Source organism: Engystomops pustulosus, chromosome 1 (genome assembly GCF_040894005.1).
Source record: "Engystomops pustulosus chromosome 1, aEngPut4.maternal, whole genome shotgun sequence".
In the NCBI taxonomy this organism is placed as follows: domain Eukaryota; kingdom Metazoa; phylum Chordata; class Amphibia; order Anura; family Leptodactylidae; genus Engystomops; species Engystomops pustulosus.
In genome coordinates this window covers 128,720,317-128,748,259 of record NC_092411.1, presented here as the reverse complement: position 1 = coordinate 128,748,259, position 27,943 = coordinate 128,720,317, and the positions used below count along the sequence as shown (strand labels likewise).

Below are 27,943 nucleotides of genomic sequence, written 5' to 3'. Positions count from 1 at the left end.
TAAAATTCTAAAACTGATCAGTTTATTTTTGTAAAAGGAAACCACAGTTATTGAAAGCCTATTAAGAACAAAAGACACAATATTAAACATCTTATTTTTTTAAAGAATAAGCAATAAGAAACCACTAAGTTTTCTTCACATCACCGGCCTTCATCAGGGCTTTTATAGCGCGGGCCCTCATCTCTAACTCCAGGAGTTCCAGCTGCTGAGCTGAGGGCTGAATGTCCTCAGGAAGCACGGGAACAGGAACAGCAGGAAGCTCTTCTACGGGCTCAGCCAGCCCCAAAATCTCGTTCACACTTTTCTCAATGTCCATCACAAGGTCATCGGGTTGTCCTGCAGCCTTGGTACCAGTTGTAACAGGTATCTCGTGAATACGCTCTTCACAGCTTGCCCCTTCTATGTCACTGTCATATGTATCAGCATTAATGCTGATAGCATCGCAATCCTCTCCCTTACCTGAATAAGGCAACAGAAAAGGAACTTATAAAACAGTAAAAGCAATCTTTGTTACATGTGTACTGCAGACTGCAAGTCTCCTTTAGGCCCGACGCACACATACGTTAAAGGGGTATTCCCACGAAGACAAGTTTCTTAATTGTACTCAGAATAACAAAATAACACATTCTCTAAATCAAAACAAAAATACAGCATTTCACAGATATAATTCCAACCTGTCCCTATCAGTCCGGGTGTACACAATTTCAGCTGCTGCTAGACACGACCCTGTAACTTCTGACTTAGAGTTGGGGAAGCCATCTTGGATTTCTGCGTGACGGCTGTGGAGCAGAGTTTCTCTCTGCTCCCCGGACTCTAGCCCCGACCCCTTGCAGTCCAGGACGGAGTTGCACACTGATACACAGACACTGATAACCTAAGGCAGCAGCATGTGAAGAAATACAAGATACAGACAGATAAGTTCTTTATCTGGGGAGATACACCAAGAAGACACAGCAGATCTAGTGTGTTGTGGAATAGCAAAGATGTATGCAGGGGCATGCACAATTAGCAGAGTGCGGGGACAAGCTTATAAGTTTCTTTTCTAGGTGATCCCTACGTGTCAAGCATAGCAAAGTACACTGCCGGGATCAAGATGAAGAGGAACGTAGGCAAGTATGTGTAGGTGATTATTAAAAAAAAAAAATTTTAAATGGTAGATTTCCTTTTGGTTAGCCCCTATCCACATGATAGAGTTCAACTTGTTGTGTCACACACACAACCCTGGGCTATAAAGGAATATAGCCCTGAATCCCTACTAGAAAAAGCTTGCCTAGCAATAAGTACACACAATGCATCAAGTTTAATAATTGAAAGTATATAAGAGTATGTCAAAAAGTAATACAGCTAATACTTGTTGTGTATGCTTGTATTTGTATATTAATAAACTTTATATATTTTTGACCCACATACGCATTCAGCTTGGTCTGTTTTCGGGTTATTGTACGGTTTCTTGATGCGTGGGCTTATCATATTGGTAGTGCCCGTCTGTATTAATTGACTTTCAACATGCAAAATGCTTCTATATGGCGCCAGTTTTGGGTCGTACCTGCACCAACAATTTCCACATAAAAGATGTGCACCTAAAGGGGCTTTTTAGTGCTTAGTCATAGTTTGTGCCACATTTATTACCGACATGCACCATAATTTTGTCTGTGCCACAATTCTGCAGCAGAAACAAAGTGCACCAAAGTGCACACTTCCAGAACAGTGCAGGGAGTGCAAGATTAATGAAGACTGTACAAAAAATAGAGGGGATATGCATATAGAAGGCTGGTATACTCCAAAATTTTCTGAAAAATTGCAACTTTATTTAGTAAACAAAACACAGACATTTAAAAACTTTTAAAAGCACATGCATGATGACAGTCTATTTCATGCATTTGCTTCCTAAGAAAGAAATGAAAAATAAATGTCACCAAATGCCAATGGGGAAGGAGCCTGAAGCATATTGTTTAGTGGCATGTTTAGTCTTGTTCTAAGGAAAACAATTAATGAAGACCCTGCACCAATTTTGATTAATTACTTAATGACCAATGGTCATTGGTGCCTTAATGTTCAGGCCAAATGAGGAGATCTCTGGAAAAGCTTTACATAACATTTTTTTCTTTATAAAATTTGCCAATAATTGAATACAAATGTGAATAAAAAAAGCTTTTTTGTTATCATTTTTCTAATTAAAGTTTTTTTTAATAGTTAGTAAGCCCCCACCTTTGTATTTCTGTACAGCTCCTCCCTCCCCCTTATGTCTTCTCACCAGGCTGTGAGCTCTGTGAAGGAGCAGGTGAGTGGAGCTGTACATCAGCACAAAGGTGGGGGCCAAGAGCGGAGGAGTATGCAGCAAAGACAAGTCACATGTTTTTTTAAATGCATCTAAGCCAAAGCCCAACCCCTAGGACTACACAGAGGATTCTGTCAGGGTGCAAGGTAAGTTAAATCACATCACAATATATTGTAATGCAAATGCTTAGAGAAAGAATAAAGACATAGGGGCTGCTCCACTTGTCAGGTTGTGTGCTTAGATCACTTCTCTCTAGGGTGCTGTGCTGCGGTTGGCATATGTCACTGCACCCAATGGAGTAGGGGTTGCTGTGAACTAGGTGATGAACTTGTACAGTTTAATAAAAATGTGCACTGAAACCATGTATAAATATTTGCAAATTCCGAAAAAATAGATCATCATAAAATATTCGATTGTGTGGTCCATGTCTTTTTAAATGTTTGCTGTATTGTATAAAGTTTCTGAAGAGTGTTGGTATAAAGTATCATGATCAAAAGTAGCTAGTATTAAAATGCCTGTTCAAGTCTGAAGACATTATTCACATGCAAGTGATGAGCGTCACGATTATTCACACAAATTCATTTGAATAATTATTCCACCTCTTTGTCGGATCATCAATATTATGAAAGTAAACATTATAATATTAAACTTCAGCAACATACAATTATTAGCTCATAAATCAGGATAACTTTTATAATCCTGGCACAATCAGCATCTAAGAAGCGTCAGTGTAACACAGCGCAGGCTGCTAATAATAAGTTGCGCTTGTTTGTGTCTATCCTCCTATGGATTTAGTTCTCTACTTTTAATTATGAATAATAAAACATCATACCAATCACCAATCTATGATGATTTGCATAAAATGCCAGCAGTGTATTCAGAAATGATGACATTTTCTGATTAAAGTTTCCAGACATCCAAGGGCATACAGTATGAAATGAAAAATATTAGGGAGGGACAATTTTTTATGTGCAAATTTTCTCAAAGACATTTTCTATTCACAACTGCAAGGTACAGTTCAGTTACTAAGCCAATGGGGGCCCCAATAAAGAACCCCATATCCACCATCATTCTTTCTGTTTACAGGGCCAGGTGGCTCATTTCCTGCTTGTTTCTGGCAGATAGAGGGGGCAGTGTAGTCATTGCTATATGTACACACCCTACGTCAAGGATATATGGGCGACCCTGTTAGGTTCTCTTACTGACCCGGGTGAAGTTTTGTATTAGTCGCCAAGCCCTTTAAAGTTACCTGTATTAGCTGACTAACAAGACAAAACTCAATGTCAATCATAAAAGGGAGCTTAAATAGTTTGCTTTTATAATTCACAAAACTGTATGGGCTTCCTAATGTAGGTGGAGTTATCTCCAAGATGGAGGCAACTACAACTCCCATGATCCTTCAGTTCTCAGTAACAGCTCCTCCCTTTTATGCACTGCTCCCAGTGATGATGAAGCAGACTTTCCTGCTCTGTTACCGTAGTAATGATGTATGCAACTGCCATCACTGCACATTGCTCCACCGAGATGACGTCTCACCACAACACTGGCCATACTGCATGCACTGCAACCAACCGACTAAGCCAAACATAGTGCTGATCACATGACCTGCCCATGGATGTGGACATGTGACCAGTGGCCATCTTCTGTCCTGTGTCTCCTCCACAGGAACAAAGTCACAGGACTAATTAAAGAGCCAGAAGCACTTTAATTCTTCATAATGTCCACACATACTCTGTAACAACTAATTACATACTAATTACTTATTAACTTATATTTTAATGACCTATTTGCTTATTCCTGGAATAACCCTTTAAGTTTCCAGTTAATACTCATATATTTAAACTTCACTATACCTTATATATGTATAATGCTCTGTTACTGAGGAAAAGCGCACCACGGGCGTGAAAAAAGCTTTTATTAGCATATTTTAACATTAATAATGAATGATCTGGAATCCAATTTGATTGATGTGTCCAGTGCATTTACTAAGAGAAGAAAAAAACCTGTCTTTTGCTATATTCATTGCCCAACATTACTGACAGGGAACTGAGCTGTGCCAATCCACACAACCATCAAAGATGAGCATTATTCTTACACAATTACACTACTGGTGCCATACCCTCCTTTCTTTCTCAAAAGTAGAGAATGTAATAAATTAAATGAATACATGATTACATTACCTAATTTTCTCATGTGCCCAATTTTAGCAAACCAATAGCTCCAGCAGCCACATGTAAGTCACATGTAAAGAATTTTTATCACAAGAAAGGGCAGGTAGGAGAGGTGACTGAATGATTGAGTATTTTATTGACCACTCTTGGCTACCATTTTGGAAATGCCATTTTTATTATCACTATACCAGTGGTCATACAATAAAGAATTGGTCCTTTGAAGTAAGGCATTGGCAGTCAACTGTTGTCAATACATCCAACTTGCCCTATGTCCTAGTTCTGAAGATTGGAAATCACTATAATAGATATACTGTATATCATCAATCATAGCACTCCATTTACTTACCTGTTTTTCCATCTGCCTCTTCAAGTCCTGAAGTGGCCTTTAAGGAAGTTGTTGCTATATTATCATTTCTGCCAACAAGACAAAAAAGATGTTACTAATTCAAATCAAAAGTAAAAACTCTTTAATGAAAAAGGAACTAGTTACGGTAAGAATTACAGACAGATAACCTACTTGTAAATAGGGTTACATGAAGCATCACAATATCAATACCTTTTCAATACTTTTAACTTGAAAATGCTTTAAATCCAGTAATATACTGTATTCTGGCCAAACTTGGTACTATGGTTGAGTAGTGTGCAACACTTACTGTAACGAGAAGCTGTCAGGACTGTGCTTTAGTAGCTCCATGCCCCAGCACACCTGAAAATGGCACTACCTATTTATAATTTGGGGGACCAGCGTTGCATGTGAACTGGCTGGCAGCTAGATCTGTGGTCATAGTGCTGCTGTGGTTGCTGGGTTATGGTCTCCAGGGCTGGTGCCAGCAGAAGTCATACCCAGGCAAGTGCCAGGGCCCAGGGCTGCTTGGGGGTGCCCACATATGGCTGTACATAAGGAATCGATGGGCGTGAGGGGTCTGTATTTAATTAATCCATAGGGGGTGAGAGGGCTGTATCTAATGAATCCATAGGGGGCAAAGGGGGATTTATATAAAATAACCATGTGGGGACTTTACATAAAATAACCATGATGAAGCTATATGGTATGATAAACTATGGAATATTTTAGGTAAGAGGAGACTGTTAGCTTCTGAAATTTTAATGCCGTCATGTGAGTTCACTGCAAAGACGCCTACTGAGGCTCTGTCGCCCAGTGGCCTACTGAAAACTGGAGTGGACCCGGATGGTCTCTACAATAACTTCCACTAATACTGCATCCAGCAGTACTAAACTACCATTTAACAGTTTTGAAAAGCGTGTAGAAGTGGGGGCATGGCAAAGATGTGTTGTAAAATGTGCCACGATTATTATTAAGGTGCACAGTTATATGTGAAATGTGTCAGGCAAAAAGTGGTGTAAAGAAAAAAATGTCAAGCAGTAGAGGAGCATGTCTAGAAAAGTGCACCACTGTGATGCATTTGGTGCAATATTGGAGCAATATTGAGTTGTTGCAGCCCTCACAACAATACTTACAGCTACACACATACAATCAAGCAAGACTACCTACCTACCGGTTCATAATAACAATTTCACAATAATGCAGTTACAATACTAGCTACCCTTCTTTATAATGCATCTGGTGCAGTTTCTTAAGATTCCTATTTACCTCTGCATTATTCTATACCAGATTCTCAGGATCTCTACATACATTGTCTAGTCTGTAAAACTGGTGAGGATACACAGAAACAAGGAGGACACTGACAACTAGATAAACTGTGCTAGGAAAAAAAACAATAGGGCCATCAGATATTTGAACTCTCCGCATTATACATATATTGTGAACCAGAGGGTCCCTTTTATTAAAGCATCAGTATAGACAGAGTACAAAGGGCTTTTATCCATGGCAATGTCTGTAATTGGAAAGAGTCTTCATGGATAAACAATTATAAAGTGGAAATGGATATAGTTATGACAATATATCTAGTACGCAGCTTCTGCAGCTTAAAAGAAAATCTGTTAAAACTAATATAAAGGGTGCCAAAGCCTAATGGTTACCTATAGGATACATTTGGGTGCTTTGGTATGTTGGTATTTAAAGAGTGAATACTTATGTTAATACCCCTTCTATTGCCATTTCATCACTTTCACTAAGTTTCTTTATAGTCATGAAGTACAGAAAGCTATGCTAGCCTGAAACTTAAGAGGAGTCCTTTTGGAGGTGACAAGAAAAGCAAGTGCTAAAAAAAGAGAAAAACCAAACAAATAGAAATAAAGTGTAGCTACAACACATTTCCTTCTCCTAGATTATAAGCCTACTACATGCACCATGCCTTTTTTAGCTGCTTCATTACAAGAACTATCATTTCTATTACAGTAAAAATAGGCAATAACTTGCAGAAGAGGCTATTACTTGCACACAAACGGAGATGGAATAGAGGAAAGACGACCATCTGCTCTTTAGGTCCCTTGGGTGTTATTTTGTATACACTATTCCATACTTTAAAACTTGCTGTAGACATTCAATTTAAAAGAATTTAAGAATAAAAAGGCAGGAAAGGAAAAAAAAGACAATGCTTGCAGAGCCATCTACAGGCAGCACCAACTATGCTGCTAGATAGAGGGAGGTATAGATTATTTAAGTGTATATTTATACTACATATTGATGCTACTTTGAATAAAGAGACCATCTAGTGGTATCCTCCAAGAAAAACAACCTATATATATGCATTACATACATATGAAGCAGCAAAATACAGCAGCAGAAATACAAAGTCTAGAACACAACCTATTTCATGTGCTAGGTTTAGGGTTCTGTGTCCTTAAATCAGGACAAAACACCTTGATCGTTATGTGGTTTCCTATGTACCATTTTAACAAGCTTGAAATAGAATGAAATAAAGAAGATCCACTGATGGTTTGCAGGTTTTTATGCAAAACTACACCAATTTGGGCCTGGTGTAGTTTTGCCTGACAGTGCAGCCACCCGACAGATACATCAAGAGGTCTAAACCTCTAAAAAGTGTTTGTCTCAACATTTAAATGGAAGTCCAAAAAAATAACAGTGCCAAGCAGGGGCCTTTAACCCCTTTGCACACCTTGACGTGATTCTACGTCATAGGATGCGGATCGTTCCGCACCTTGACATAGAATCACGTCATGTCGATCGCCCGGGCTCAGAAGGGATCCCAGCTTTTTAACCCTATAGACGCGGCGGTCATAGTGACCGCAGCGTCTATGGTGTATCAGCATGGGGATTCGGCACCCTCCGTGCAGGGCACAGAGGTGCCGATCGTTACCATGGTAGCCCTGATTAGATTAGTATTGCAGCATATTACAATGAACAAGTGATCAAATGATCACTTCTTCATGTCCCATCCTAAGTAAAAAAAAAAAATAAAAAAATTATTAAAAAAAGAATAAAAAAGTCCCCTGAGATCCAGTCCCATGCAGTAATCAAATAAAAGATAAAAAAGTGAAAATCACCAAAAAAACACAACATACCGGGTATCAAAACATCCGTAATAACCCATACAATAAAATAAAATTGTCACTAAACCCGTACAGTGAACACCAAGAAAAAGTACAACTTGTCCCCCAAAAAATAAGCTGTAAACCAGCTCTGTAAACAAAAAATATAAATGTTCTGCCCATTGTTACTTGGCGATGCAAAAACAAGCAAATTTCTCACAAAATGAGTTCTATATTCTGCAAAACAAGATAACCATAAGAATGCTATATAAATGGTGTATCGCTGTAATCGTGATGACCCATAGACTAAAGATAACACATTATTTTTATGGTAAACGTAGGGGGGAAAAAATGCTAAGAACCATAAACAAAAATTAATGATTTTTTTTAACCAGAGTTAATAAGAAAGAGTTAATAAAATCTGATTATTAGCTCTTGATCCCCCCTGTAAATAAATGTACCTGAAAAGTGGATCTCATCCACAAAAAAAAATAATCCCCTATATGTCCAAATTACAAAAAAATTAACATTTTATAGCCTGTAAAATACATTGCATATCTGCTCTGAATGGCGCCTCCTTCCCTTCTATGCCCGGCCGTGTACCCATACAGCAGTTCACCACCACATATGGGGCATCCTCATACTTGGGAGTAATTGGGTATCAAACTTTGTGGAGTTTTTCGTCATTTAATACTTTGTAACGGTTTAATTTTTTTAAATTACTATATTGTCTAAAAAGAAATTCAGCTTGTAAATCACAGCTTTATTTTGTTTTAACCCATGTGTAGCATCTAAAGGGATTTTTTTTTTACACATTGAGGGGTGTAGCTTCTAAAATGGCGTGATTTATGGGTTTTACTGTTATTTAGGCCTCTCAAAGTCACTTAGACCTGAGCATGTGCCTCTAAATAAGGGTTTTGGCGATTTTCATATAAATGAGAAAAAATTCCACCCACAATTCTGAACCTCCTAACAACCTAAAAAAAGAGAGAGGATGCGTAGAACCCTGTGCCGATATAAAGCAGACATTCCGGAAATGTTACTTGGGTGCTATGACTAACTGCCTGAAAAGCTGAACATTTTGAACTTTGAAAATGAATAATTTTTAGAAATTTTTGCCAAATTTAAATTTTTTTCATGACTAAACACAAAAGATAGAATGTGTGACAGGAAAACAATCTCAAAAACCCCTGGATATGTTAAAGCGTCACAAAGTTAGACCCTTCTATAATGACACAGGGCAAATTTTAAAAATCAGGCCTGGTCCTAAAGGTGTAAAATGTCTTAGACACAAAGGGGTTAATGTCTGAAGCATACTTGTAGACAGAAACCGAAGAAACAATTGAAATAATCATCTTTTAATAGTTATGCAAATGGGGGCAAAGACAACCTACCACCAGCCTTTATCTGTGTTTATGACATATATAAGTTGAGGAAAGAATTGGGCTATCCTGGGGCGCTAATAACCTAAGATAGCCCCCCTTTTTACCTCATTTTATATATTTCTACTGCACTGGTTCCCTTTTTTCAGGGTTAGCGGATCTGGAGCTCTGGGAGCTGCTGGAACAACCATCGTCCTTGGATACCATACCCCGGATTGGGTTTGATTCTGTATATTACCAAGTGGAAATCAGATGAGCAGTTTTACGTACATCATATTATTGATGTTATCACACGAGGTGCCGTCCAGCTTAGTTTTATTTTTATCTGCGTTTTCTGCCCACCCCTAATCCATTTGCAGCAGGATTTTCGTTTCCAGAATAAAAATGTTATCCGTAACGGATTTAATGAGCCATTCGCAGTTTCACCATAAAGAATAGTTGGTACTAAAGAATAGTAGTGGTTTAGTCTTTAAAACAAGCATATACTACTGGCAGGATCAACCAGGTAGGTTTCTTGTCCTGCCATCAATACTACAATCAGCAGAAGAAGGGGCCAGTTTTCTAATCCAAATGGAGCAGCAAGTTAAACATATGAATTGTCACTTCATTCATTCTCTATGGAGAATCAGGGGCTAGGGGAAAACTTGGATCAACCCCTTTAAACCCTTATCTCCCTTAACATGGAAGCTCTATAAACCCTTCACATGAAAGCGAGTTTCTTAGTGGCCATTAGCAGGCTTTTCATTTGTATGTGCCAGATGACAATACACCTTGAAACCTTTGTCCTAATATAGCAGAAATGAGAACTTTTAAAATACTTACTTATTGAAGAATTCTCCTCTTTTTAGATTTCCCTCATTTCCATCCTCTGCCTCATTTTCTTCACCATTATCACCTGGAAAGAAAAATAAAAGAAACTGTCATGAAGAAATGAAATCTTAAAAGATTCAGTTTGGGTTTCTATCTCTTTCAATCTAAGGGGATCGGTAATACAAGTTATCAGAGAAAAATGTATCTGTCTACACTAAGGAGGCTTTTTTCCTGCTACCCCTTCTCTACTCCAAAGATAGTTAGTATTTCACAGACAGGTACGTGAAAATAGAAGTTCAGGGGGGAAAGAGGAGTAAAAAAAATAAAACACAGATGTTCTGCTGCAGGACTGTTTGTCAGCAATTCTTGTCACCATTACCAAGCAAGTAAATGTAGAAAAGTAAAGTAAATGGGTATGCAGCCAGACATCTGTGCTTGTAACTCTCGGCATCTCTACCCAGGAGTTTCATGCTGTAGCAGGTGTGTAGCTGTGATCCTAACAGGCCTCTGTACACAAACAAAGGACTGTTGGGGCCATGGCTGCACAGGAACGGGGAAAGAGGCGAGTATTCAGTCTTATTAGTTAAATATCTGAAGAACATTTATTGACAACAAGCATTATATAAACTGAAGAGCCAAGTTGGAAGGGATTGCACTTTACACATTTGGAATTATCCATCTGAATTTATCTGCTATTATCACCTGTAATGTTACACCACTTACCTGCAACTGCACACTCATTTGTTTTAAAAACTTTGTTGAAATCTGCATCATATTACAACAATGCCGAAATAGATATTGTGCTAGCATCGATAATATACAATTGTCAATCACTGCATATTATTATTCTAGTGCAGATATTCAGGAATGGGGAAGAAGGGAAAGTAGAGAGGGCTAAACCTCCTTATTTTCAAAACTTGAGATAGAGGACAAGTATTATCTTTGAGTACAATGGAGAAGGAAGATAAAGAGTGTGAGAAAGTTAACCAAAAAAGAAAAACAAGATCTAGAAAGAAGGTTAGAGGGTGAAGTCGCCCTAATGACTCATTTACACATAATGGGGACTGATATGTCCTATATTTTACAGTGTTACTGCCTTGCGCTGCTCTATGTAGAGGGGAGGGGCGAGCAGCGCTCATTCCTTCTCCTCTCCAGCCATGGCTGTATGTCCATATGTCCTGTGAATGTACCCTAAGAGCTAACCATTTACAGAAGCGACACTGTTCTGAGAGAGGTGTGCAATCTGCTGTGAAGAGAAGGACACCTCTTAGAGGTCATTTCCATGGGTCAATATAGGCATTAAGTCAGTTAGCCAACAGCACTGAAAAAGTATAAGGATCTGAAAAAGTTGAGCTGGGACGTTTTGCTATTACACTCTTCTCTAGTTACAGTGTAGAAAGCATAAAATAACACTTTATTAGATCAAATAAAACAAATCCATTTAAAAAGACAACATATACAGAAAAAGTCCACCAATGGTCAAATAACTAAATATAAACGATTGGTTTTCGTTTCCTTTTTTTTGTGGTGTTATTTGATTTTGGGAAAAATCTATTTAATCTAGTGGGGGTACATTGTGTTTATGCTCCCTATTACTTGCATTGGTGTTCACTCTTCTCTAGTTGCAAAAGTTATAATACTGAAACTTTTCTTGCCATTGCCTGGGTTTCCTCCAGGTACTCCGGTTTCCTTCCACACTCCAAAACATAATGGTAGTTTGATAAGATTGTGAGCCCCATTGGGGACAAGGACCGATTTGGCAAGTTCTGTATAGCGCTGCGTAATCTGTGTGCACTATATAAATAAAGGAATTATTATTATAGACCTTCATATTTTCACTTATGAAGATTGTTCAACCTCTTAGCTACAAGCTCCACACTCGCCTGTGTGGGTGTGTCTAAAATGCATCTGCGATGGTCTCATTGGTCAGCGGCAGGTGCTTGTGGTGATGTCACAGGAAGCAGGTTCAGCCCCTCTATATTGCTGATTGCAGTTCTTTTTAGAGCTGGAAGCCATGGTTTCTATGGGCCAAAAACATACTAAATGGGGTCTGAATGCCAAAATACTTTGAGGAATAATTCATAGGAACACCTGGCGCAGAATTATGTTTTTTTATGTTACCCTTTAATGTTCGTGGATGTTATATTGTTAATGGTGCGAGCAATTTTGTCCCAAAAAGGTTGGATCATGGTGCAGGTCCAAAAAAATATGAAGGTGAGATGTGCTGGTCTGGTTGCATCTCCAATATTTACCACTTGCGAATAGACCTAACTGCACACTCATTTATTTTTTTTTCAGATACAGTTTTCCTGGGCAACATCTGTGATTGTTTCTACACTTCAGTCTCACTCATTAGAATCGGAGTCTTCTGCGTTAGCTGTCATACCAGAATAAGCCATTTCTAAATTAATGAAAAATTAATGGAGCTATGCTTGGGAAACGAACAAACAGGTAGTTTGCACAGTGACGCCCTGATCTTAACGTAATACTGGAAATGGCGTAAATTCTATTTTATTAACATTTGTGTTGGGTGCCATTATCTGTATTCTATTCTACTTCATTTCTGGTTGTTATGCATTGCAGCTGCTGCCATGGGCTGCATATAATCCCTGTACCTTTGGGTCTCTAGCCACTGTGTTATTTTTAGAGTGTACATTTAATTGGTGCTTATGCCCTTAGGGATATTAACCCTTATTTAGCTGTGAAGACAACAAACAATTAAGCAGCTTGTACTGACTCTCACCAGAAGAATAAGCCACAGAAGACAGGCTGCCAGCATTGTGAGAAGTGATTATCTATAATAACATTTGTTGTATATATACACATTACACTACAAAAACAAGAAATCATGTGCATGCTTTACCTTGAAGTATCCTTAACAAATTTTCGTCAGTTTCCATTTCTACTTGCTCAAGACAGAGTTGCTTGATTTCATCTAGAGACAAGTCCTGCAGAGAAATAACACAATAAATACATTTCACACGTAAAAACACACATTTCCTATGAATTGAAAGTAGTGATGGGAGTCTGCCGACTGTTCTAAGCCCTCAAAAACACAGATTGCACTAGACAGGTGATGTATAAAGCTGTTAATGGGCAGTTTTATTCTATATTACTCTGAAAATGCAAGGGTTTATGCGGTGCGCTTATAGAATAACTGCTGTACATGTATTGTGAGATCTGCACCCTAAATCTACAGCATTAATATCATACCACCGATGGCCTCTTTTTGTGTTTGCATTTGTTTTTTCACTCCACATCTCCAAAAATACTTTATTTTTAATTGTACTTAGACAATATTTAACATTCCATGCTATGTACTGGGAAGCTGGAAAAGATTCCAAATGAGGTGAAATCGATTAAAATACAAACTTGTGCCATTTTCTTGTGGGCTCTGTATTTATGACTTTCATTGTGCACTCCAAATGACACCTAACCTTTATTCTTTGGGTCGGTATGATTATAGAGATTCAAACATTTGGGCGCCATTTTCAGTTACGGGGTTCACTGCCAGGAATAACAGCATTGAGCATGGGTGTTTGCTGCATAGTGGAGGTATGTATGAAGAGTAGAGATGAGTGTGCTAAATTGCCAGATTTGGCTGCCTGACCATGACACATTGCAGGATCAGTGGCCAATTAGTCATATCTATGGTTGGATAGGGTGTGTCCTCCAGGCTAATCAAAGTCTTTTAATCAAAGTGCTAGGGGCGACAAATTTCTGGATTGGATGTCCAGGTCTGGCGCCCAGACGCCGATCCCTACCAATGAGACTGCCCATCTCTAATGAAGAGTGCTGAGCCCATAAGCCCTCTTTATACATCCCTAACGGCACTGTGACATACAGTTACATCACATGACGTTAAAAGGGTTAATGACATGTCTAAACATTGCTTGAAGTGGCTTCCCACTGTGGATTATCGGTTTTCCCAACCATCAACTTTAACCTGAGAAGGAATTGAAAAGCAGGTATTAAATGGGTTACATAATAAACATAAATAATACATTAAAAAAAAAAAAACTTGTAGGGCTGGTGATTTGAGAATTAAATATACTATTATATACTAATATATTATTTAAAAGACCAGTCTCTGCTGTATCTGCTCAGAAGAGCACTGCACTAGTGGCTTATTTCCTTGGTTGTTTGCCTTACATTTACCAGCAGCACCACCCTGGGGAAATACCATGAAACCTGTATAATAAAAAAAAATAATAAAAAAAACCCCACATTATATAGGCCTCTGATTTTATTGTGATACGTTATACTAAAATCTCAAAGGTTATTAACCCTAAATGAACCCAAGCTAATAAGTTATGGTGCTGTATGTAGCAATTTGTAATGTTTTCCAGTCCATTAAAAATATCTCCTTAGAAGTATTTGTACATTGAAATTAGAACACCCTTTAAAACTCCAGCTTTAGGTCAAAGTATTTTACAAAAAAAAAAAAAAAAAAGCAATAACCACTTTTAATAAAGATTTAGTCATGGTAGATGTCCCAAACTTACTTGATTCTCCTTTTGTCTGGAAACGGACAGATTATTGTAAAAAAGACTTTATAAACAGTCTGTATTCGTTGCAGCACGGTACTGCCCGCTGATCCTGACGTCTGTGAATTGTCAGACAGGACCCAGCTTAGATGAACACGTACATAGATTACCAGGGGACAACATATTTACGATAATCTGTCCATTCACGGACATACAAAAAGTAATGTCATCCCCTCGACAAAAGTACGAGCAAGTAAATTTGAGACATCTACCACCTGTAAATCTGACCTACTGGTGTGTGGATTTTCTCTTCTTATAGCTTCCTAAAACCTTGTTTTTAAGGAAAAAAAAGGCTTTCAAATTATGGAAATGAGCCAAAGGGGCACCTGGCTCCATTAACACCTATGGAGCCCAGAGCCCCTCAGGCTTATTTGAATAACTTGAAAAGCATTTTTTTTTTTGTAAAAACCAAGGCATAAAAGGATAAAAGTAGAGCAGGTCCTGCCAGTGGGAGCACTCACCCATATGTCAATGTATTGGTCTGCAATTCTTATTCTGATGGTAGATTTCCTTTAAAAGGTGGCAGAACATGTACACTGCCCTACTGTATTCAATTTTTACCCCACCATGACCTCATAAAGGGCTTGACCTGGTACTATGATAGCCAGGAGCCTCTTCCAGTCATAGAAGGATCTGCTTTATAGGTGTTCTAATACGGTGATACAAAATTATTAATTTTTTAATGTTTTATATACAGCATTAAAACATAATAAAAACTATACACAATTTATATATACAATATATCTGTGATTGTGGTGACTCAAAGAATAAGAGGATGTTTTACTTGGACCACACAGAGAAAGCCATTAATACAGAGACAGTCAGAAAATTCAGTGAACCGTTTTTACTTTCATTTTCCCACAGCAGTTTACAATATGAAAGCCGAGCTCTAGTTGGTTTCCATGCGCATCTTAAACAGTTCTGCTCTCAGACACTTCTGATAAACCTCCCCCCTTCTATATCTAGTTTTAGTTACATCAGTTATACTACCTGCATCATCCAGAAAATCAACTATGAAATGACATGCAAATTTGCTGTATAAAGTCCAGGGGCGGAGAGCTCAATGCCGAATTTCCTGCCTTAGGCTACATGCACACTGCCGTTGCCCGCCGTACCGTCGCACGGCGGGCACAAGGCAGCGCATGGTGAGAGGAGGAGGTGAGCGCTGCTCACCCCCGCCCCTCTCCATAGGAACACATGGTGCCTTAATACGGGAAAAGATAGGACATGTCCTATCTTTTCCCGGGGTACGGTGCCGCACCATACTGCTCCCATAGGGCACCATGCGCCCATTGCCGTCTATGGGAGACGTATATCGGCTGTATATACGTCCCCATGCGGCCGTGTGAATGCAGCCTTACAAAGCCCTCTCTACAGTGAATGAGGTCAGCGTAATCCAGGGTCGGTCCTGAAGGATGTAGCCATCGTTGGCAGTGGAGAGGCTGTTCTGTACATGTGACCTGGACAGGCTAATGGTGGCTACTTAGTGATAAACCAGTTCCTTACGTCATACAGTAGTAAGACCTGTTTTACACTTGCGAGTGTGATACGATGAACTCGCACCACGTGCTGCCGGGATCCCCCGGCCGAACGCTGCAAGCCAGGACTGAACTGACAAGTGTAGAATGGGCCTAAGAGGATCAGTCACTGATAGTGGCAGTTAACCTGTTAGGCGCTGTGGTTGAACCTACAAAAAATATATATATATATACACTCCATACACATGTCCATAAACTGAGGTATGAAAAAGTTATTAACCTCAGAATTAGGCAAAAATAAGATTTTTTGGTACAAAAGATTTGTATTTTTTTTTGTATTAAAACCTTTACAAATTTGTTTCTCTAGTGATTATACTGACCCAAAGAATAAAGGGGAGGTGTCATTTGGACAACACAGGGAAAGATGTCAAAGCAAAGCCAGTAGGAATATGGGGCATCAGTGATGTTTTTGGCAATTCTTTTTTGCATATTAAAACGGAAAAGGGTTGACCCCTTAAGGCCCTTTTCATTTTTATTTTTCACTCCACACCTTGAAAAATCCGTACCTTTTTTTTCCATATAGAGCTGTGTGAGGGCTTCTTTTCTGAGTAACAAATTGCACTTCAAAGTTACGGTATTTTACATTCCATGTCGTGTACTGGGAAAAAAAAAATCCAAAAGCAGCGAAATTGATGAAGAAATGCATTTGCGCCATTTTCTTGTGGGCTTGGATTTTACAGCTTTCACTGTGCGCACCAAATGACATGTCTACTTTTTTCTTTGGGTCGTACGATCACGGGGATAACAAATTTATATAGGTTTTATAATGTTTTCATACATTTTCTTACAAATTTTCTTTAAAAAATTAAAAGCTCCTTACAAAAAAATTATTCATTTTGCCATCTTTTGGCGCTAATAACACCGACCGCGGGTGTCACCAGTGGGTACTTTCTGCAAAATGCAGAAAACACCCACCTTGTATGGAGAGGGCTCAGCCTGTGAAGTGCACTTTTTCTGTAATGTAACTAGTAACACAATCTTTACCTGTAGCATATCAGGAAGCATTTTCTTCAGTTTCCTATCTCCAAGTACCCGGAAGCAGTGCTCCAGCATCTCTTTCCTGTCTGAGATGTAAAAGCTTATAGGTTTAAGTGCCACACTCAGATCTAGTCCTCCCTCTTCTATATCACTCAGCTCTTCCACGTCTTCTTCTTTTCCTCCAGCGGGCAAAGCAGAGGGTTCTGGTTCCTGAAAAGGGACAAATAGTCTATTAGCCGATTTATGGTAATGCAAGACTACAACCATGAGGAGACAGTGGCAATACTGCATTCATTGGCATATCAAGATAATAGAAGAAGATTTATTCTCATTTATAGATCTCAAAAGCTTCCAAAGACAATTGTCAAAAGTAATTTCTTTAAGGGGCAATCCACCTGGAAAACAGACACAATACTAACTTCTCCAGAGCCCCCCTCTGTTCTAGCAGCAAACTTTTGAATATTGGAAATTCCTTTGAAGATGCACTCCCTTAAAATTTGATGTGACGTAATGGACAAGCAGGTGCACAAGCCGTTATTATCACACAACTCCTATTACTCTCTCAGATAATGGCTTGTGCACCTGCCTGTGTATCACATCATCATGGACAGATTCTTTCCACTGGAAGTAAATAAAGCATAGATCTAGAAAACCAGGAGGAATTGATACAGAAAGTATTGCATAGAAACATTTTATAACTTTTCATTATACAAATAATACATAATAATTAGAGATGAGCGAACACTAAAATGCTCGGGTACTCGTTATTCGAGACGAACTTTTCCCGATGCTCGAGTGCTCGTCTCGAATAACGAACCCCATTGAAGTCAATGGGAGACTCGAGCATTTTTCAAGGGGACCAAGGCTCTGCACAGGGAAGCTTGGCCAAACACCTGGGAACCTCAGAAAAGGATGGAAACACCACGGAAATGGACAGGAAACAGCAGGGGCAGCATGCATGGATGCCTCTGAGGCTGCATAATCGCACCATTATGCCAAAATTATGAGCAACAGCATGGCCATGACAGAGTGACAGAATGAAGCTAGATAGCATCTAAAACATCCAATAATTGACCCTGACACTATAGGGGACGGCATGCAGAGGCAGCGGCAGCAGGCTAGAGAGTGTCATGGCGACATACCCTAAATGGACTCAGGCTTCAAACCAATGGGTGGCAGAGAGGAACCAAAGGAGGTGAGCAAGAAGCGCTCAAATAATATCGGTACATGATAAAAGTTTGCCAGTATATTTTGTGGATTACACAGCAGGGTGGCGACAAAGTTAACATGGAAGCCATGAAAACAACCCAAAATTCTGCCTGACACAGCTCGTTTGATAAGGGGACCATGTATGGAGGCAGTGAACTAGTAGTAGATTAAAGGTGCTGCAGTTAAAACTATGTTAGTTGGATCTTGGCATGGAGCTGGCGCTCCGCTGCCAGGCGAGCTTTCGCCAATCCAAGCCCCTGTCTATAGGCTACTCCCCAAACAGCACTTCTAAGAACCTTTTGTATAAGATCAAGTGTAGTAGCGTTCTTATAAGTTTAGGATATGGCGGGTGAGGGGAATGTAAACAGATGCGCAAGAAGCGCTGAAATAATATCCCTAAATGGTAAAAGTTTGCAAGTATATTTTGGGGATTACACAGCAGGGTGGCGACAAAGTTAACAACTTTGATGTGGAATGCCCTGTAATAGCTCTTGGGCGGTGTGCCTTTTATCGCCTAGGTTCAGCAGTTTCAGCACCGCCTGCTGTCGCTTAGCGACGGCACTGCTGCTGTGCCTAGAGCTACCGACTGATGGCGCCATGCCCACGGATGGTAATTCGGAGGAGGAGGAGGTGGAGGAGGGGTGGGAGGAGGTATAGTAGGCCTTTGAGACCTGGACCGAGGTAGGCCCCGCAATTCTCTGCGTCGGCAGTATATGACCAGCCCCAGGGTCAGACTCGGTCCCAGCCTGCACCAAGTTAAGTGTAGTAGCGTTCTTATAAGTTTGGGATATGGCGGGTGAGGGGAATGTAAACAGATGCGCAAGAAGCGCATGATGCGCATGGAGCTGGCGTTCCGCTGCCAGGCGAGCTTTCGCCAATCCAAGCCCCTGTCTCTAGGCTACTCCCCAAACAGCACTTCTAAGAACCTTTTGTATAAGATCAAGTGTAGTAGCGTTCTTATAAGTTTAGGATATGCCGGGTGAGGGGAATGTAAACAGATGCGCAAGAAGCGCTGAAATAATATCCCTAAATGGTAAAAGTTTGCCAGTATATTTTGTGGATAACACAGCAGGGTGGCGACAAAGTTAACAACTTTGATGTGGAATCCATGAAAACAACCCAAATTTCTGCCTGACACACCTCGTTTGATAAAGGGACGATGTATGGAGGCAGCTATATGGACGACTTTTGGAGGTAGCAATGGAGACAACGTGTGGAGGCTGCTATGGAGACAATTTAATTTGGATAGTGCCTGTATGTGGCAGTCCCAAACATTTTTCAAACCAGAGGAGCAGGTAGGTGGCCCTCCAGTAAAATGGAATAGATTGAGTGCCTGTATGTGGCAGTCCCAAAAATTGTTCAAACCAGAGGAGCAGGTAGGTGGCCCTGCAGTAAAATGGAATAGATTGAGTGCCTGTATGTGGCAGTCCCAAAAATTGTTCAAACCAGAGGAGCAGGTAGGTGGCCCTGCAGTAAAATGGAATAGATTGAGTGCCTGTATGTGGCAGTCCCAAAAATGTTTCAAACCAGAGGAGCAGATAGGTGGCCCTCCAGTAAAATGGAATAGATTGAGTGCCTGTATGTGGCAGTCCCAAAAATTGTTCAAACCAGAGGAGCAGGTAGGTGGCCCTGCAGTAAAATGGAATAGATTGAGTGCCTGTATGTGGCAGTCCCAAAAATTTTTTAAAACAGAGGACCGGGTAGGTGGCCCTCCAGAAAAATGGAATAGATTGAGTGCCTGTATGTGGCACTCACAAAAATTGTTTCAAACAGAGGACCGGGTAGGTGGCCCTCCAGAAAAATTAAATGCATTAAGTACTATAGCAAGAGCCAGTGGGCCCTGTCAAAAAATAGCCATTTTCCTCTGCTTTACTGTACAAAGAGGAGGAGAAGGAGGAAAATGAGGAGGAGGAGGAGGAGTGGATCAATTATTCAGGTTGAGCTTCCTTCACCTGGTGGAGATTGGAAATTCTGAGAAATCCAGCCTTTATTCATTTTAATAAGCGTCAGCCTGTCAGCGCTGTCAGTCGACAGGCGTGTACGCTTATCGGTGATGATGCCACCAGCTGCACTGAAAACCCGCTCGGACAAGACGCTAGCGGCAGGGCAGGCAAGAACCTCCAAGGCGTACAGCGCCAGTTCGTGCCACATGTCCAGCTTTGAAACCCAGTAGTTGTAGGGAGCTGTGTGATCATTTAGGACGATGGTATGGTCAGCTACGTACTCCCTCACCATCTTTCTGTAAAGATCAGCCCTACTCTGCCGAGACTGGGGACAGGTGACAGTGTCTTGCTGGGGTGACATAAAGCTGGCAAAAGCCTTGTAAAGCGTACCCTTGCCAGTGCTGGACAAGCTGCCTGCTCGCCTACTCTCCCTCGCTACTTGTCCCGCAGAACTACGCACTCTGCCGCTAGCGCTGTCAGAAGGGAAATACTGTTTCAGCTTGTGCACCAGGGCCTGCTGGTATTCATGCATTCTCACACTCCTTTCCTCTCCAGGGATGAGAGTGGGAAGATTTTGCTTGTACCGTGGGTCCAGGAGAGTGAACACCCAGTAATCGGTGCTGGAGTAAATTCTTTGAACGCGAGGGTCACGGGATAGGCAGCCTAGCATGAAATCTGCCATATGCGCCAGAGTACCAACGCGTAAGAATTCACTCCCCTCACTGGCCTGACTGTCCATTTCCTCCTCCTCCAACTCCTCCAACTCCTCTTCTTCTGCCCATACACGCTGAACAGTGAAGGACTCAACAATGGTCCCCTCTTGTGTCTCGCCAACATTCTCCTCCTCTTCCTCCTCATCCTCCTCCACCTCCACCTCCTCCGATATGCGCTGAGAAACAGACCTCAGGGTGCTTTGGCTATCAACAAGGGAATATTCTTCCCCCGTCTCTTGTGACGAGCGCAAAGCTTCCGACTTCATGCTGACCAGAGAGTTTTTCAACAGGCCAAGCAGCGGGATGGTGAGGCTGATGATGGCGGCATCGCCACTGACCATCTGTGTTGACTCCTCAAAGTTACTCAGCACCTGACAGATATCAGACATCCACGTCCACTCCTCATTGTAGACTTGAGGAAGCTGACTGACCTGACTACCAGTTCTGGTGGAAGTTGACATCTGGCAGTCTACAATCGCTCTGCGCTGCTGGTAAACTCTGGATAACATGGTCAGTGTTGAATTCCACCTCGTGGGCACGTCGCACAACAGTCGGTGAGCGGGCAGTTGGAGGCGGCGCTGCGCTGCCCTGAGAGTGGCAGCATCTGGGCTGGACTTCCTGAAATGCGCACAGATGCGGCGCACCTTCGTGAGCAAATCAGACAGATTGGGGTATGTCTTGAGGAAACGCTGCACTATCAGATTTAACACATGGGCCAGGCATGGCACATGTGTCAGTCTGCCGAGTTGCAGAGCCGCCACCAGGTTACGGCCGTTGTCACACACAACCATTCCCGGCTTGAGGTTCAGCGGTGCCAGCCACAGATCAGTCTGCGCCGTGATGCCCTGTAATAGCTCTTGGGCGGTGTGCCTTTTGTCGCCTAGGCTCAGCAGTTTGAGCACCGCCTGCTGTCGCTTAGCGACGGCACTGCTGCTGTGCCTAGAGCTACCGACTGATGGCGCCGTGCCCACGGATGGTAGTTCGGAGGAGGAGGTGGAGGAGGGGTGGGAGGAGGAGGAGGCATAGTAGGCCTGAAACACCTGGACCGAGGTAGGCCCCGCAATCCTCGGCGTCGGCAGTATATGAGCAGCCCCAGGGTCAGACTCGGTCCCAGCCTCCACCAAGTTAACCCAATGTGCCGTCAGCGATATATAGTGGCCCTGCCCGGCAGCACTCGTCCACGTGTCCGTGGTCAGGTGGACCTTGTCAGAAACGGCGTTGGTCAGGGCACGGATGATGTTGTCTGACACGTGCTGGTGCAGGGCTGGGACGGCACATCGGGAAAAGTAGTGGCGGCTGGGGACCGAATACCGAGGGGCGGCCGCCGCCATGAGGTTGCGAAAGGCCTCGGTCTCTACTAGCCTATAGGGCAGCATCTCCAGGCTAAGCAATCTGGAGATGTGCACATTAAGGGCTTGGGCGTGCGGGTGGGTTGCACTATATTTGCGTTTCCGCTCCAGCGTCTGGGGTATGGAGAGCTGAACGCTGGTGGATGCTGTGGAGGATCGTGGAGGCGACGATGGGGTTTTTGTGCCAGGGTCCTGGGCAGGGGGCTGACTAGCAGCTGACACAGGGGAAGGAGCAGCGGTGTGCACGGCCGGAGGTGAACGGGCTTGTTGCCACTGAGTGGGGTGCTTAGCATTCATATGCCTGCGCATACTGGTGGTAGTTAAGCTAGTAGTGGTGGAACCCCTGCTGAGCCTGGTTTGGCAAATGTTGCACACCACAGTCCGTCGGTCATCCGGTGTTTCCTTAAAGAACCTCCACACTTCTGAAGATCTAGCCCTCGCCGCAAGAGCCCTCACCACGGGAGCTTCACTAGTTGACAGTGGCGCTGATGCACCAGCTCTGGCCCTGCCTCTCCGTCTGGCCCCACCACTGCCTCTTCCAACCTGTTCAGGTCGAGGACTCTCCTCCGTCTCAGAAGCACTGTGTTCACCCGGCCTCTCAACCCAGCTTGGGTCTGTCACCTCATCATCCTCCGATCCCTCAGTCTGCTCCCCCCTCGGACTTCCTGCCCTGACAACAACTTCCCCACTGTCTGACAACCGTGTCTCCTCATCGTCGGACACCTCTTTACACACTTCCACTACGTCAAGAAGGTCATCATCACCCACAGACTGTGACTGGTGGAAAACCTGGGCATCGGAAAATTGCTCAGCAGCAACCGGACAAGTGGTTTGTGACTGTGGGAAGGGTCCAGAAAACAGTTCCTCAGAGTATGCCGGTTCAAATGCCAAATTTTCCTGGGAGGGGGCAGACTGGGGGGGAGGAGGCTGAGGTGCAGGAGCTGGAGGAGTGGCGATTTCGGTGACATGGGTGGACTGCGTGGAAGACTGACTGGTGGTGGACAAATTGCTCGAAGCATTGTCAGCAATCCACGACATCACCTGTTCGCACTGTTCTGGCCTCAACAGTGCTCTACCACGAGTCCCAGTAACTTCAGACATGAACCTAGGGAGTGTAGCTCTGCGGCGTTCCCCTGCTCCCTCATCAGCAGGTGGTGTCTCACCCCGCCCAGGACCACGGCCTCTGACCCCTGCAGTAGTTGGACGCCCACGTCCCCGCCCTCGTCCTCTACCCCTAGCCCTCGGGTTAAACATTTTTAAAATGAGAGTTATAACTTTTTTTTTTTTTTTTACTTCTTTTTGTTTTTTTTGGTGTTTTTGTGTGTTTTTTTTTTTTTTGTGTTTTTTGTTTTTTTTTGAGTTTTTAAAACCAAACAATCCTATCCTATTGCTATGGCTATTTTCTAGCCAAGTATCAAAGGAAGCACACTACTATGCCAGATGAGATGACACTGAGTTATTGCCTAATAGAAATCCAACCCCTACTGAATTTTGCCACTTCGGCCTTTGCTATGGATATGTGCGCCACTAAGCGCAGAACACAGCGGTCGCAAGTCTCACTACAAATTGCTCAGAATTGGCAAGTACATGCACTGCAGAAACTACAGCCACCAGCAGATCAACCAGAAATCAAATATATAGAACGCTACTGTAGGCTTCAAGAAGCTGTTTGTATTCTCCTATGGCTATTTTCTAGCCAAGTATCAAAGGAAGCACACTACTATGCCAGATGAGATGACACTGAGTTATTGCCTAATAGAAATCCAACCCCTACTGAATTTTGCCACTTCGGCCTTTGCTATGGATATGTGCGCCACTAAGCGCAGAACACAGCGGTTGCAAGTCTCACTACAAATTGCTCAGAATTGGCAAGTACATGCACTGCAGAAACTACAGCCACCAGCAGATCAACCAGAAATCAAATATATAGAACGCTACTGTAGGCTTCAAGAAGCTGTTTGTATTCTCCTATGGCTATTTTCTAGCCAAGTATCAAAGGAAGCACACTACTATGCCAGATGAGATGACACTGAGTTATTGCCTAATAGAAATCCAACCCCTACTGAATTTTGCCACTTCGGCCTTTGCTATGGATATGTGCGCCACTAAGCGCAGAACACAGCGGTCGCAAGTCTCACTACAAATTGCTCAGAATTGGCAAGTACATGCACTGCAGAAACTACAGCCACCAGCAGATCAACCAGAAATCAAATATATAGAACGCTACTGTAGGCTTCAAGAAGCTGTTTGTATTCTCCTATGGCTATTTTCTAGCCAAGTATCAAAGGAAGCACACTACTATGCCAGATGAGATGACACTGAGTTATTGCCTAATAGAAATCCAACCCCTACTGAATTTTGCCACTTCGGCCTTTGCTATGGATATGTGTGCCACTAAGAGCTAAACACAACGGTAGCAAGTCCCCCTGCTAATTCCTCACAAAATGGTAAAAGATGCAAATTAAAATAAAAAAAGTAGAACGTTATTGTAGCCCTAAGAAGGGCTGTTGGGTTCTTTGAGAATCACTCCTGCCTAACAGTAAGCTAATAGAACACCCTAACGCTTTCCCTGACCAGCAGCAGCTCTCTCCCTAGCGGCATCCAGAGACAGAATGATCCGAGCAGCGCGGCCAGCGGCTAGTCTATCCCAGGGTCACCTGATCTGGCCAGCCAACCACTGCTATCGACGTGTAAGGGTACCACGTCATGCTGGGTGGAGTGCAGAGTCTCCTGGCTTGTGATTGGCTCTGTTTCTGGCCGCCAAAAAGCAAAACGGCGGGAGCTGCCATTTTCTCGAGCGGGCGAAGTATTCGTCCGAGTAACGAGCAGTTTCGAGTACCCTAATGCTCGACCGAGCATCAAGCTCGGACGAGCATGTTCGCTCATCTCTAATAATAATTCATTACCGAAAGTGGACAACCCCTTTAAAGATATAGGCAACATCTTCGGCCCATACATTGTTTGATGCAGTTGTGAACACACTATTGCACCCTTGCTTTTGAAGTTACCTATCATTCTCAAACATGTCATGTGACCACTAGGGGTTTAGTGTGTGAATATGTCCCTAGTAAGCTGCTCCTATGGAAGCATCTGGAGACGTATTACTTAGGACCATCCTGGTGTGAGCGACAGTCTAGCACAATGGGGGATCATAGAGGGGGCACCTGCTGGCTGCACTCTGTACTCCTCCTCTTCCTCTCCACATGGGAGCCAGCGTCACACGAGGCTGACCTCCTTCTCTTCTTCTTCTCTTTGGAGCTCTTCTTTCCCCCGGTCATGGCCGCAATGTATTGTGTAGATCTGATATGCTGAATCTCCGGGGTACCACCACTCAGGTAAACAAGTAGCTCCCAGTGTGATACCACTCACATCTCCACCAATCACAGCACACTGATGCCATGTCCCTAGCGACACTCCGTACACAGTACGTCAGCACGTCATTGAGAAGCTGGGGAAGCCATGCCATGTAAGGGCACAGCACAATAAAATACAGTCGGGACGTTTAAATAAAGCACTACATGAGGCTTATTTGTATGGGACGATGCTTTTTCGTGGCTTTAGTGCGAATTAGATATATTGCAATCGGTGGATATCGGCAGAACGCGCCACTTCCGGGGCTCATACAACTTGTACGGCCGCCGCGGCATCGGGTGGACGCTCTATCATCACGTGACAGAAGCATGAGCGAGAAGAGAGTGAGTGTATACACCTGGGTCTGAGGCAGTGGTGGGATAACAGAAGCCGCTAAGTAGTTGTATTACATTTACTCTATACAGAAGTCTATGGAGGGTCCCTGGCTACATTTATGGACTTGTGTTGTTGATGTGGCTGCTCCATACAAACGTATAGGGAAGATAATATGTATTTATAGTCTGTAGCCTATGGGGCTATACATAATACACCACTACTAGGAGATGATCACTGCACTGTGAATGTATTCTCTGTCCACTTAAGCCACACACTGATGCTGCAAATACAGGTCACTCCGCCTCCAGTAAGGATAGGACTGTATGTATCTTAATGGGGTTGTCCGATACCCTATGAAAAATAATGCGCTGAGAACAGCTTCCAGGCACGTCCCCGGGACCATTCCCAGCATTGAAATAAGTGGACAGTTGGGCGTGGCTGTCCGAAAGCAGAGCAGCTTCCCGGAGAGAGACGGCGGCACTGGACATTGGGAGGGACAACAAAAGTACAAGTTTACTTTTCTAAGCAGTCCCCCCGACCATATATTTATTTTTCTTGGGCTGGTGCCACACGCACCGCTTTGTCTTTATTTAAAAACACAGACAAAGCCGCACCCACCGGGGCAGCCAGCGGCCTAATCACATCAGCGTTTCTATGGAAACGCCTGCAATCGGGAATGAGCTGCCGGTGTTTTGCGTTAATTTAATGCAAAACACCGGCGACTCGTTCCCGATTGCAGGCGTTTCCATAGAAACACTGATGTGATCCGGCTGAGTCTTGAGTAACCTGGCAGACTCCAAATCAGCGATGGTGAGCCTTTTTGAGACGGAGTGCCCAGACTACAACCAAAACACACACATTTATCACAAAGTGCTAATATAAGCAGTTATTTATTTATTTGTTGAACTGGTCTCCTAACATAACAGCCTCCTAAGGACACTGATTCAATTGAAAACAGGAGGGCGAATCCAGATTATGAGATACTTCCTTGGTGATTAAAGGGTTAAAATAGCACTGAGATTAGCAAATCTTGACTTGTGTGGAACTGCAGTTAGATTCTTTGAGTTCTGTCTGGTGAACTCTGTGCTGAGCTTAAGTGCCTTCAGAGTGCCACCTCTGGCACCCGGGCCATAGGTTTGCAACCACTGGTCCAGATGTTTGTATTCTTCATTCAGGGCCAATTTTTATTGGGCAGAATTCTGTAAGTGTTTCTTTGATCTTGTAGAAATCAATGTGCTTGCTGCTAAAACAAGCCCATTTAGATAAATAGAACATGATATTCATCAAAAATTCAAAATCTGTTGTATGTGAATTTATCTTTTATACTTATTCTGGGACTATGCTGTGACATTAGGTCCCATACAACCTGCAGTAAAACGACAGGATTAATGTAATTTATGTCTGCTAGCAGGTGACATTGTGACTGCACATTATTCTGCACCCCGTTTTTTTTTTTTTGCTGCTGTGCTCCTGAATTTTATTTTATATTTATTTATTTTTTTAGGAACCTCCACTTCTTCCTCAGGTTCCCATAATCCGCCTTCCCCGGCCACCATCACCCTCTGGCCGTGGTTTTGATCCATCCTCACCTCGAGCTCTGGCACATAGTAATTCTGATGGCCATCAGAAAACCCGATCTAATCTTCGGCTCTGCTTTCTTCGCAGCCTACTTGCATCATCCGGTCTTCCAGTCACGTTCACGCTTTACCAGCGTGTCAGTGTTTCCGCTGAACGGTTTAATGCCTGTGACATAGAAGGACATAATTTCCAGGTCTCTAACCTGCAGACACCGCTAGGTGTACAAAAGGAGGCCCTCATACGTGGACCAGATATAATTTCTTACTCATTTCATCTGTAAGGGACTACTGTGTGGTTGAATGAATTTATGATGCATTGCTATTACACATGTAAAGCCTCCTTCTAA

General features: G+C 42.6%; 2 protein-coding genes across 4 annotated transcripts; one reads left to right on the top strand and one right to left on the bottom strand.

Annotated features, from left to right (window-relative positions):
• On the bottom strand, positions 1-25,630 carry CAAP1 (caspase activity and apoptosis inhibitor 1). Its single transcript, XM_072153272.1, has 6 exons — positions 25,497-25,630; positions 17,125-17,328; positions 12,919-13,003; positions 10,068-10,140; positions 4,796-4,863; positions 1-459 (listed from the first exon to the last, which is right to left on the bottom strand). Exons 1-6 carry the CDS (start codon positions 25,608-25,610, stop codon positions 125-127), a joined length of 879 nt encoding a protein of 292 aa, XP_072009373.1. The 5' UTR covers positions 25,611-25,630; the 3' UTR covers positions 1-124.
• On the top strand, positions 25,537-27,943 carry GEMIN7 (gem nuclear organelle associated protein 7). Of its 3 annotated transcripts, none has more exons than XM_072153294.1 (2): positions 25,537-25,667; positions 27,524-27,943. In XM_072153294.1, exons 1-2 carry the CDS (start codon positions 25,638-25,640, stop codon positions 27,875-27,877), a joined length of 384 nt encoding a protein of 127 aa, XP_072009395.1. In that variant the 5' UTR covers positions 25,537-25,637; the 3' UTR covers positions 27,878-27,943. The 3 variants fall into 3 exon arrangements, with proteins under 3 accessions (XP_072009395.1, XP_072009386.1, XP_072009404.1); XM_072153285.1 differs by lacking the exon at positions 25,537-25,667 and adding an exon at positions 25,823-26,027; XM_072153303.1 differs by lacking the exon at positions 25,537-25,667 and adding an exon at positions 26,809-26,829.

Excerpts from the sequence above, each read along its gene's own strand:
- CAAP1 (XM_072153272.1), bottom strand. The coding sequence starts at position 25,610 with ATGACCGGGGGAAAGAAGAGCTCCAAAGAGAAGAAGAAGAGAAGGAGG. Across the intron at positions 13,004-17,124 it reads TGCTTCCTGATATGCTACAG|GACTTGTCTCTAGATGAAAT; the intron begins GTAAAGATTGTG and ends ATTTCTCTGCAG. Across the intron at positions 4,864-10,067 it reads AGAGGAGAATTCTTCAATAA|AAATGATAATATAGCAACAA; the intron begins GTAAGTATTTTA and ends TCTTGTTGGCAG.
- GEMIN7 (XM_072153285.1), top strand. The coding sequence starts at position 25,851 with ATGAGGCTTATTTGTATGGGACGATGCTTTTTCGTGGCTTTAGTGCGA. Across the intron at positions 26,028-27,523 it reads GAAGCATGAGCGAGAAGAGA|GAACCTCCACTTCTTCCTCA; the intron begins GTGAGTGTATAC and ends TTATTTTTTTAG.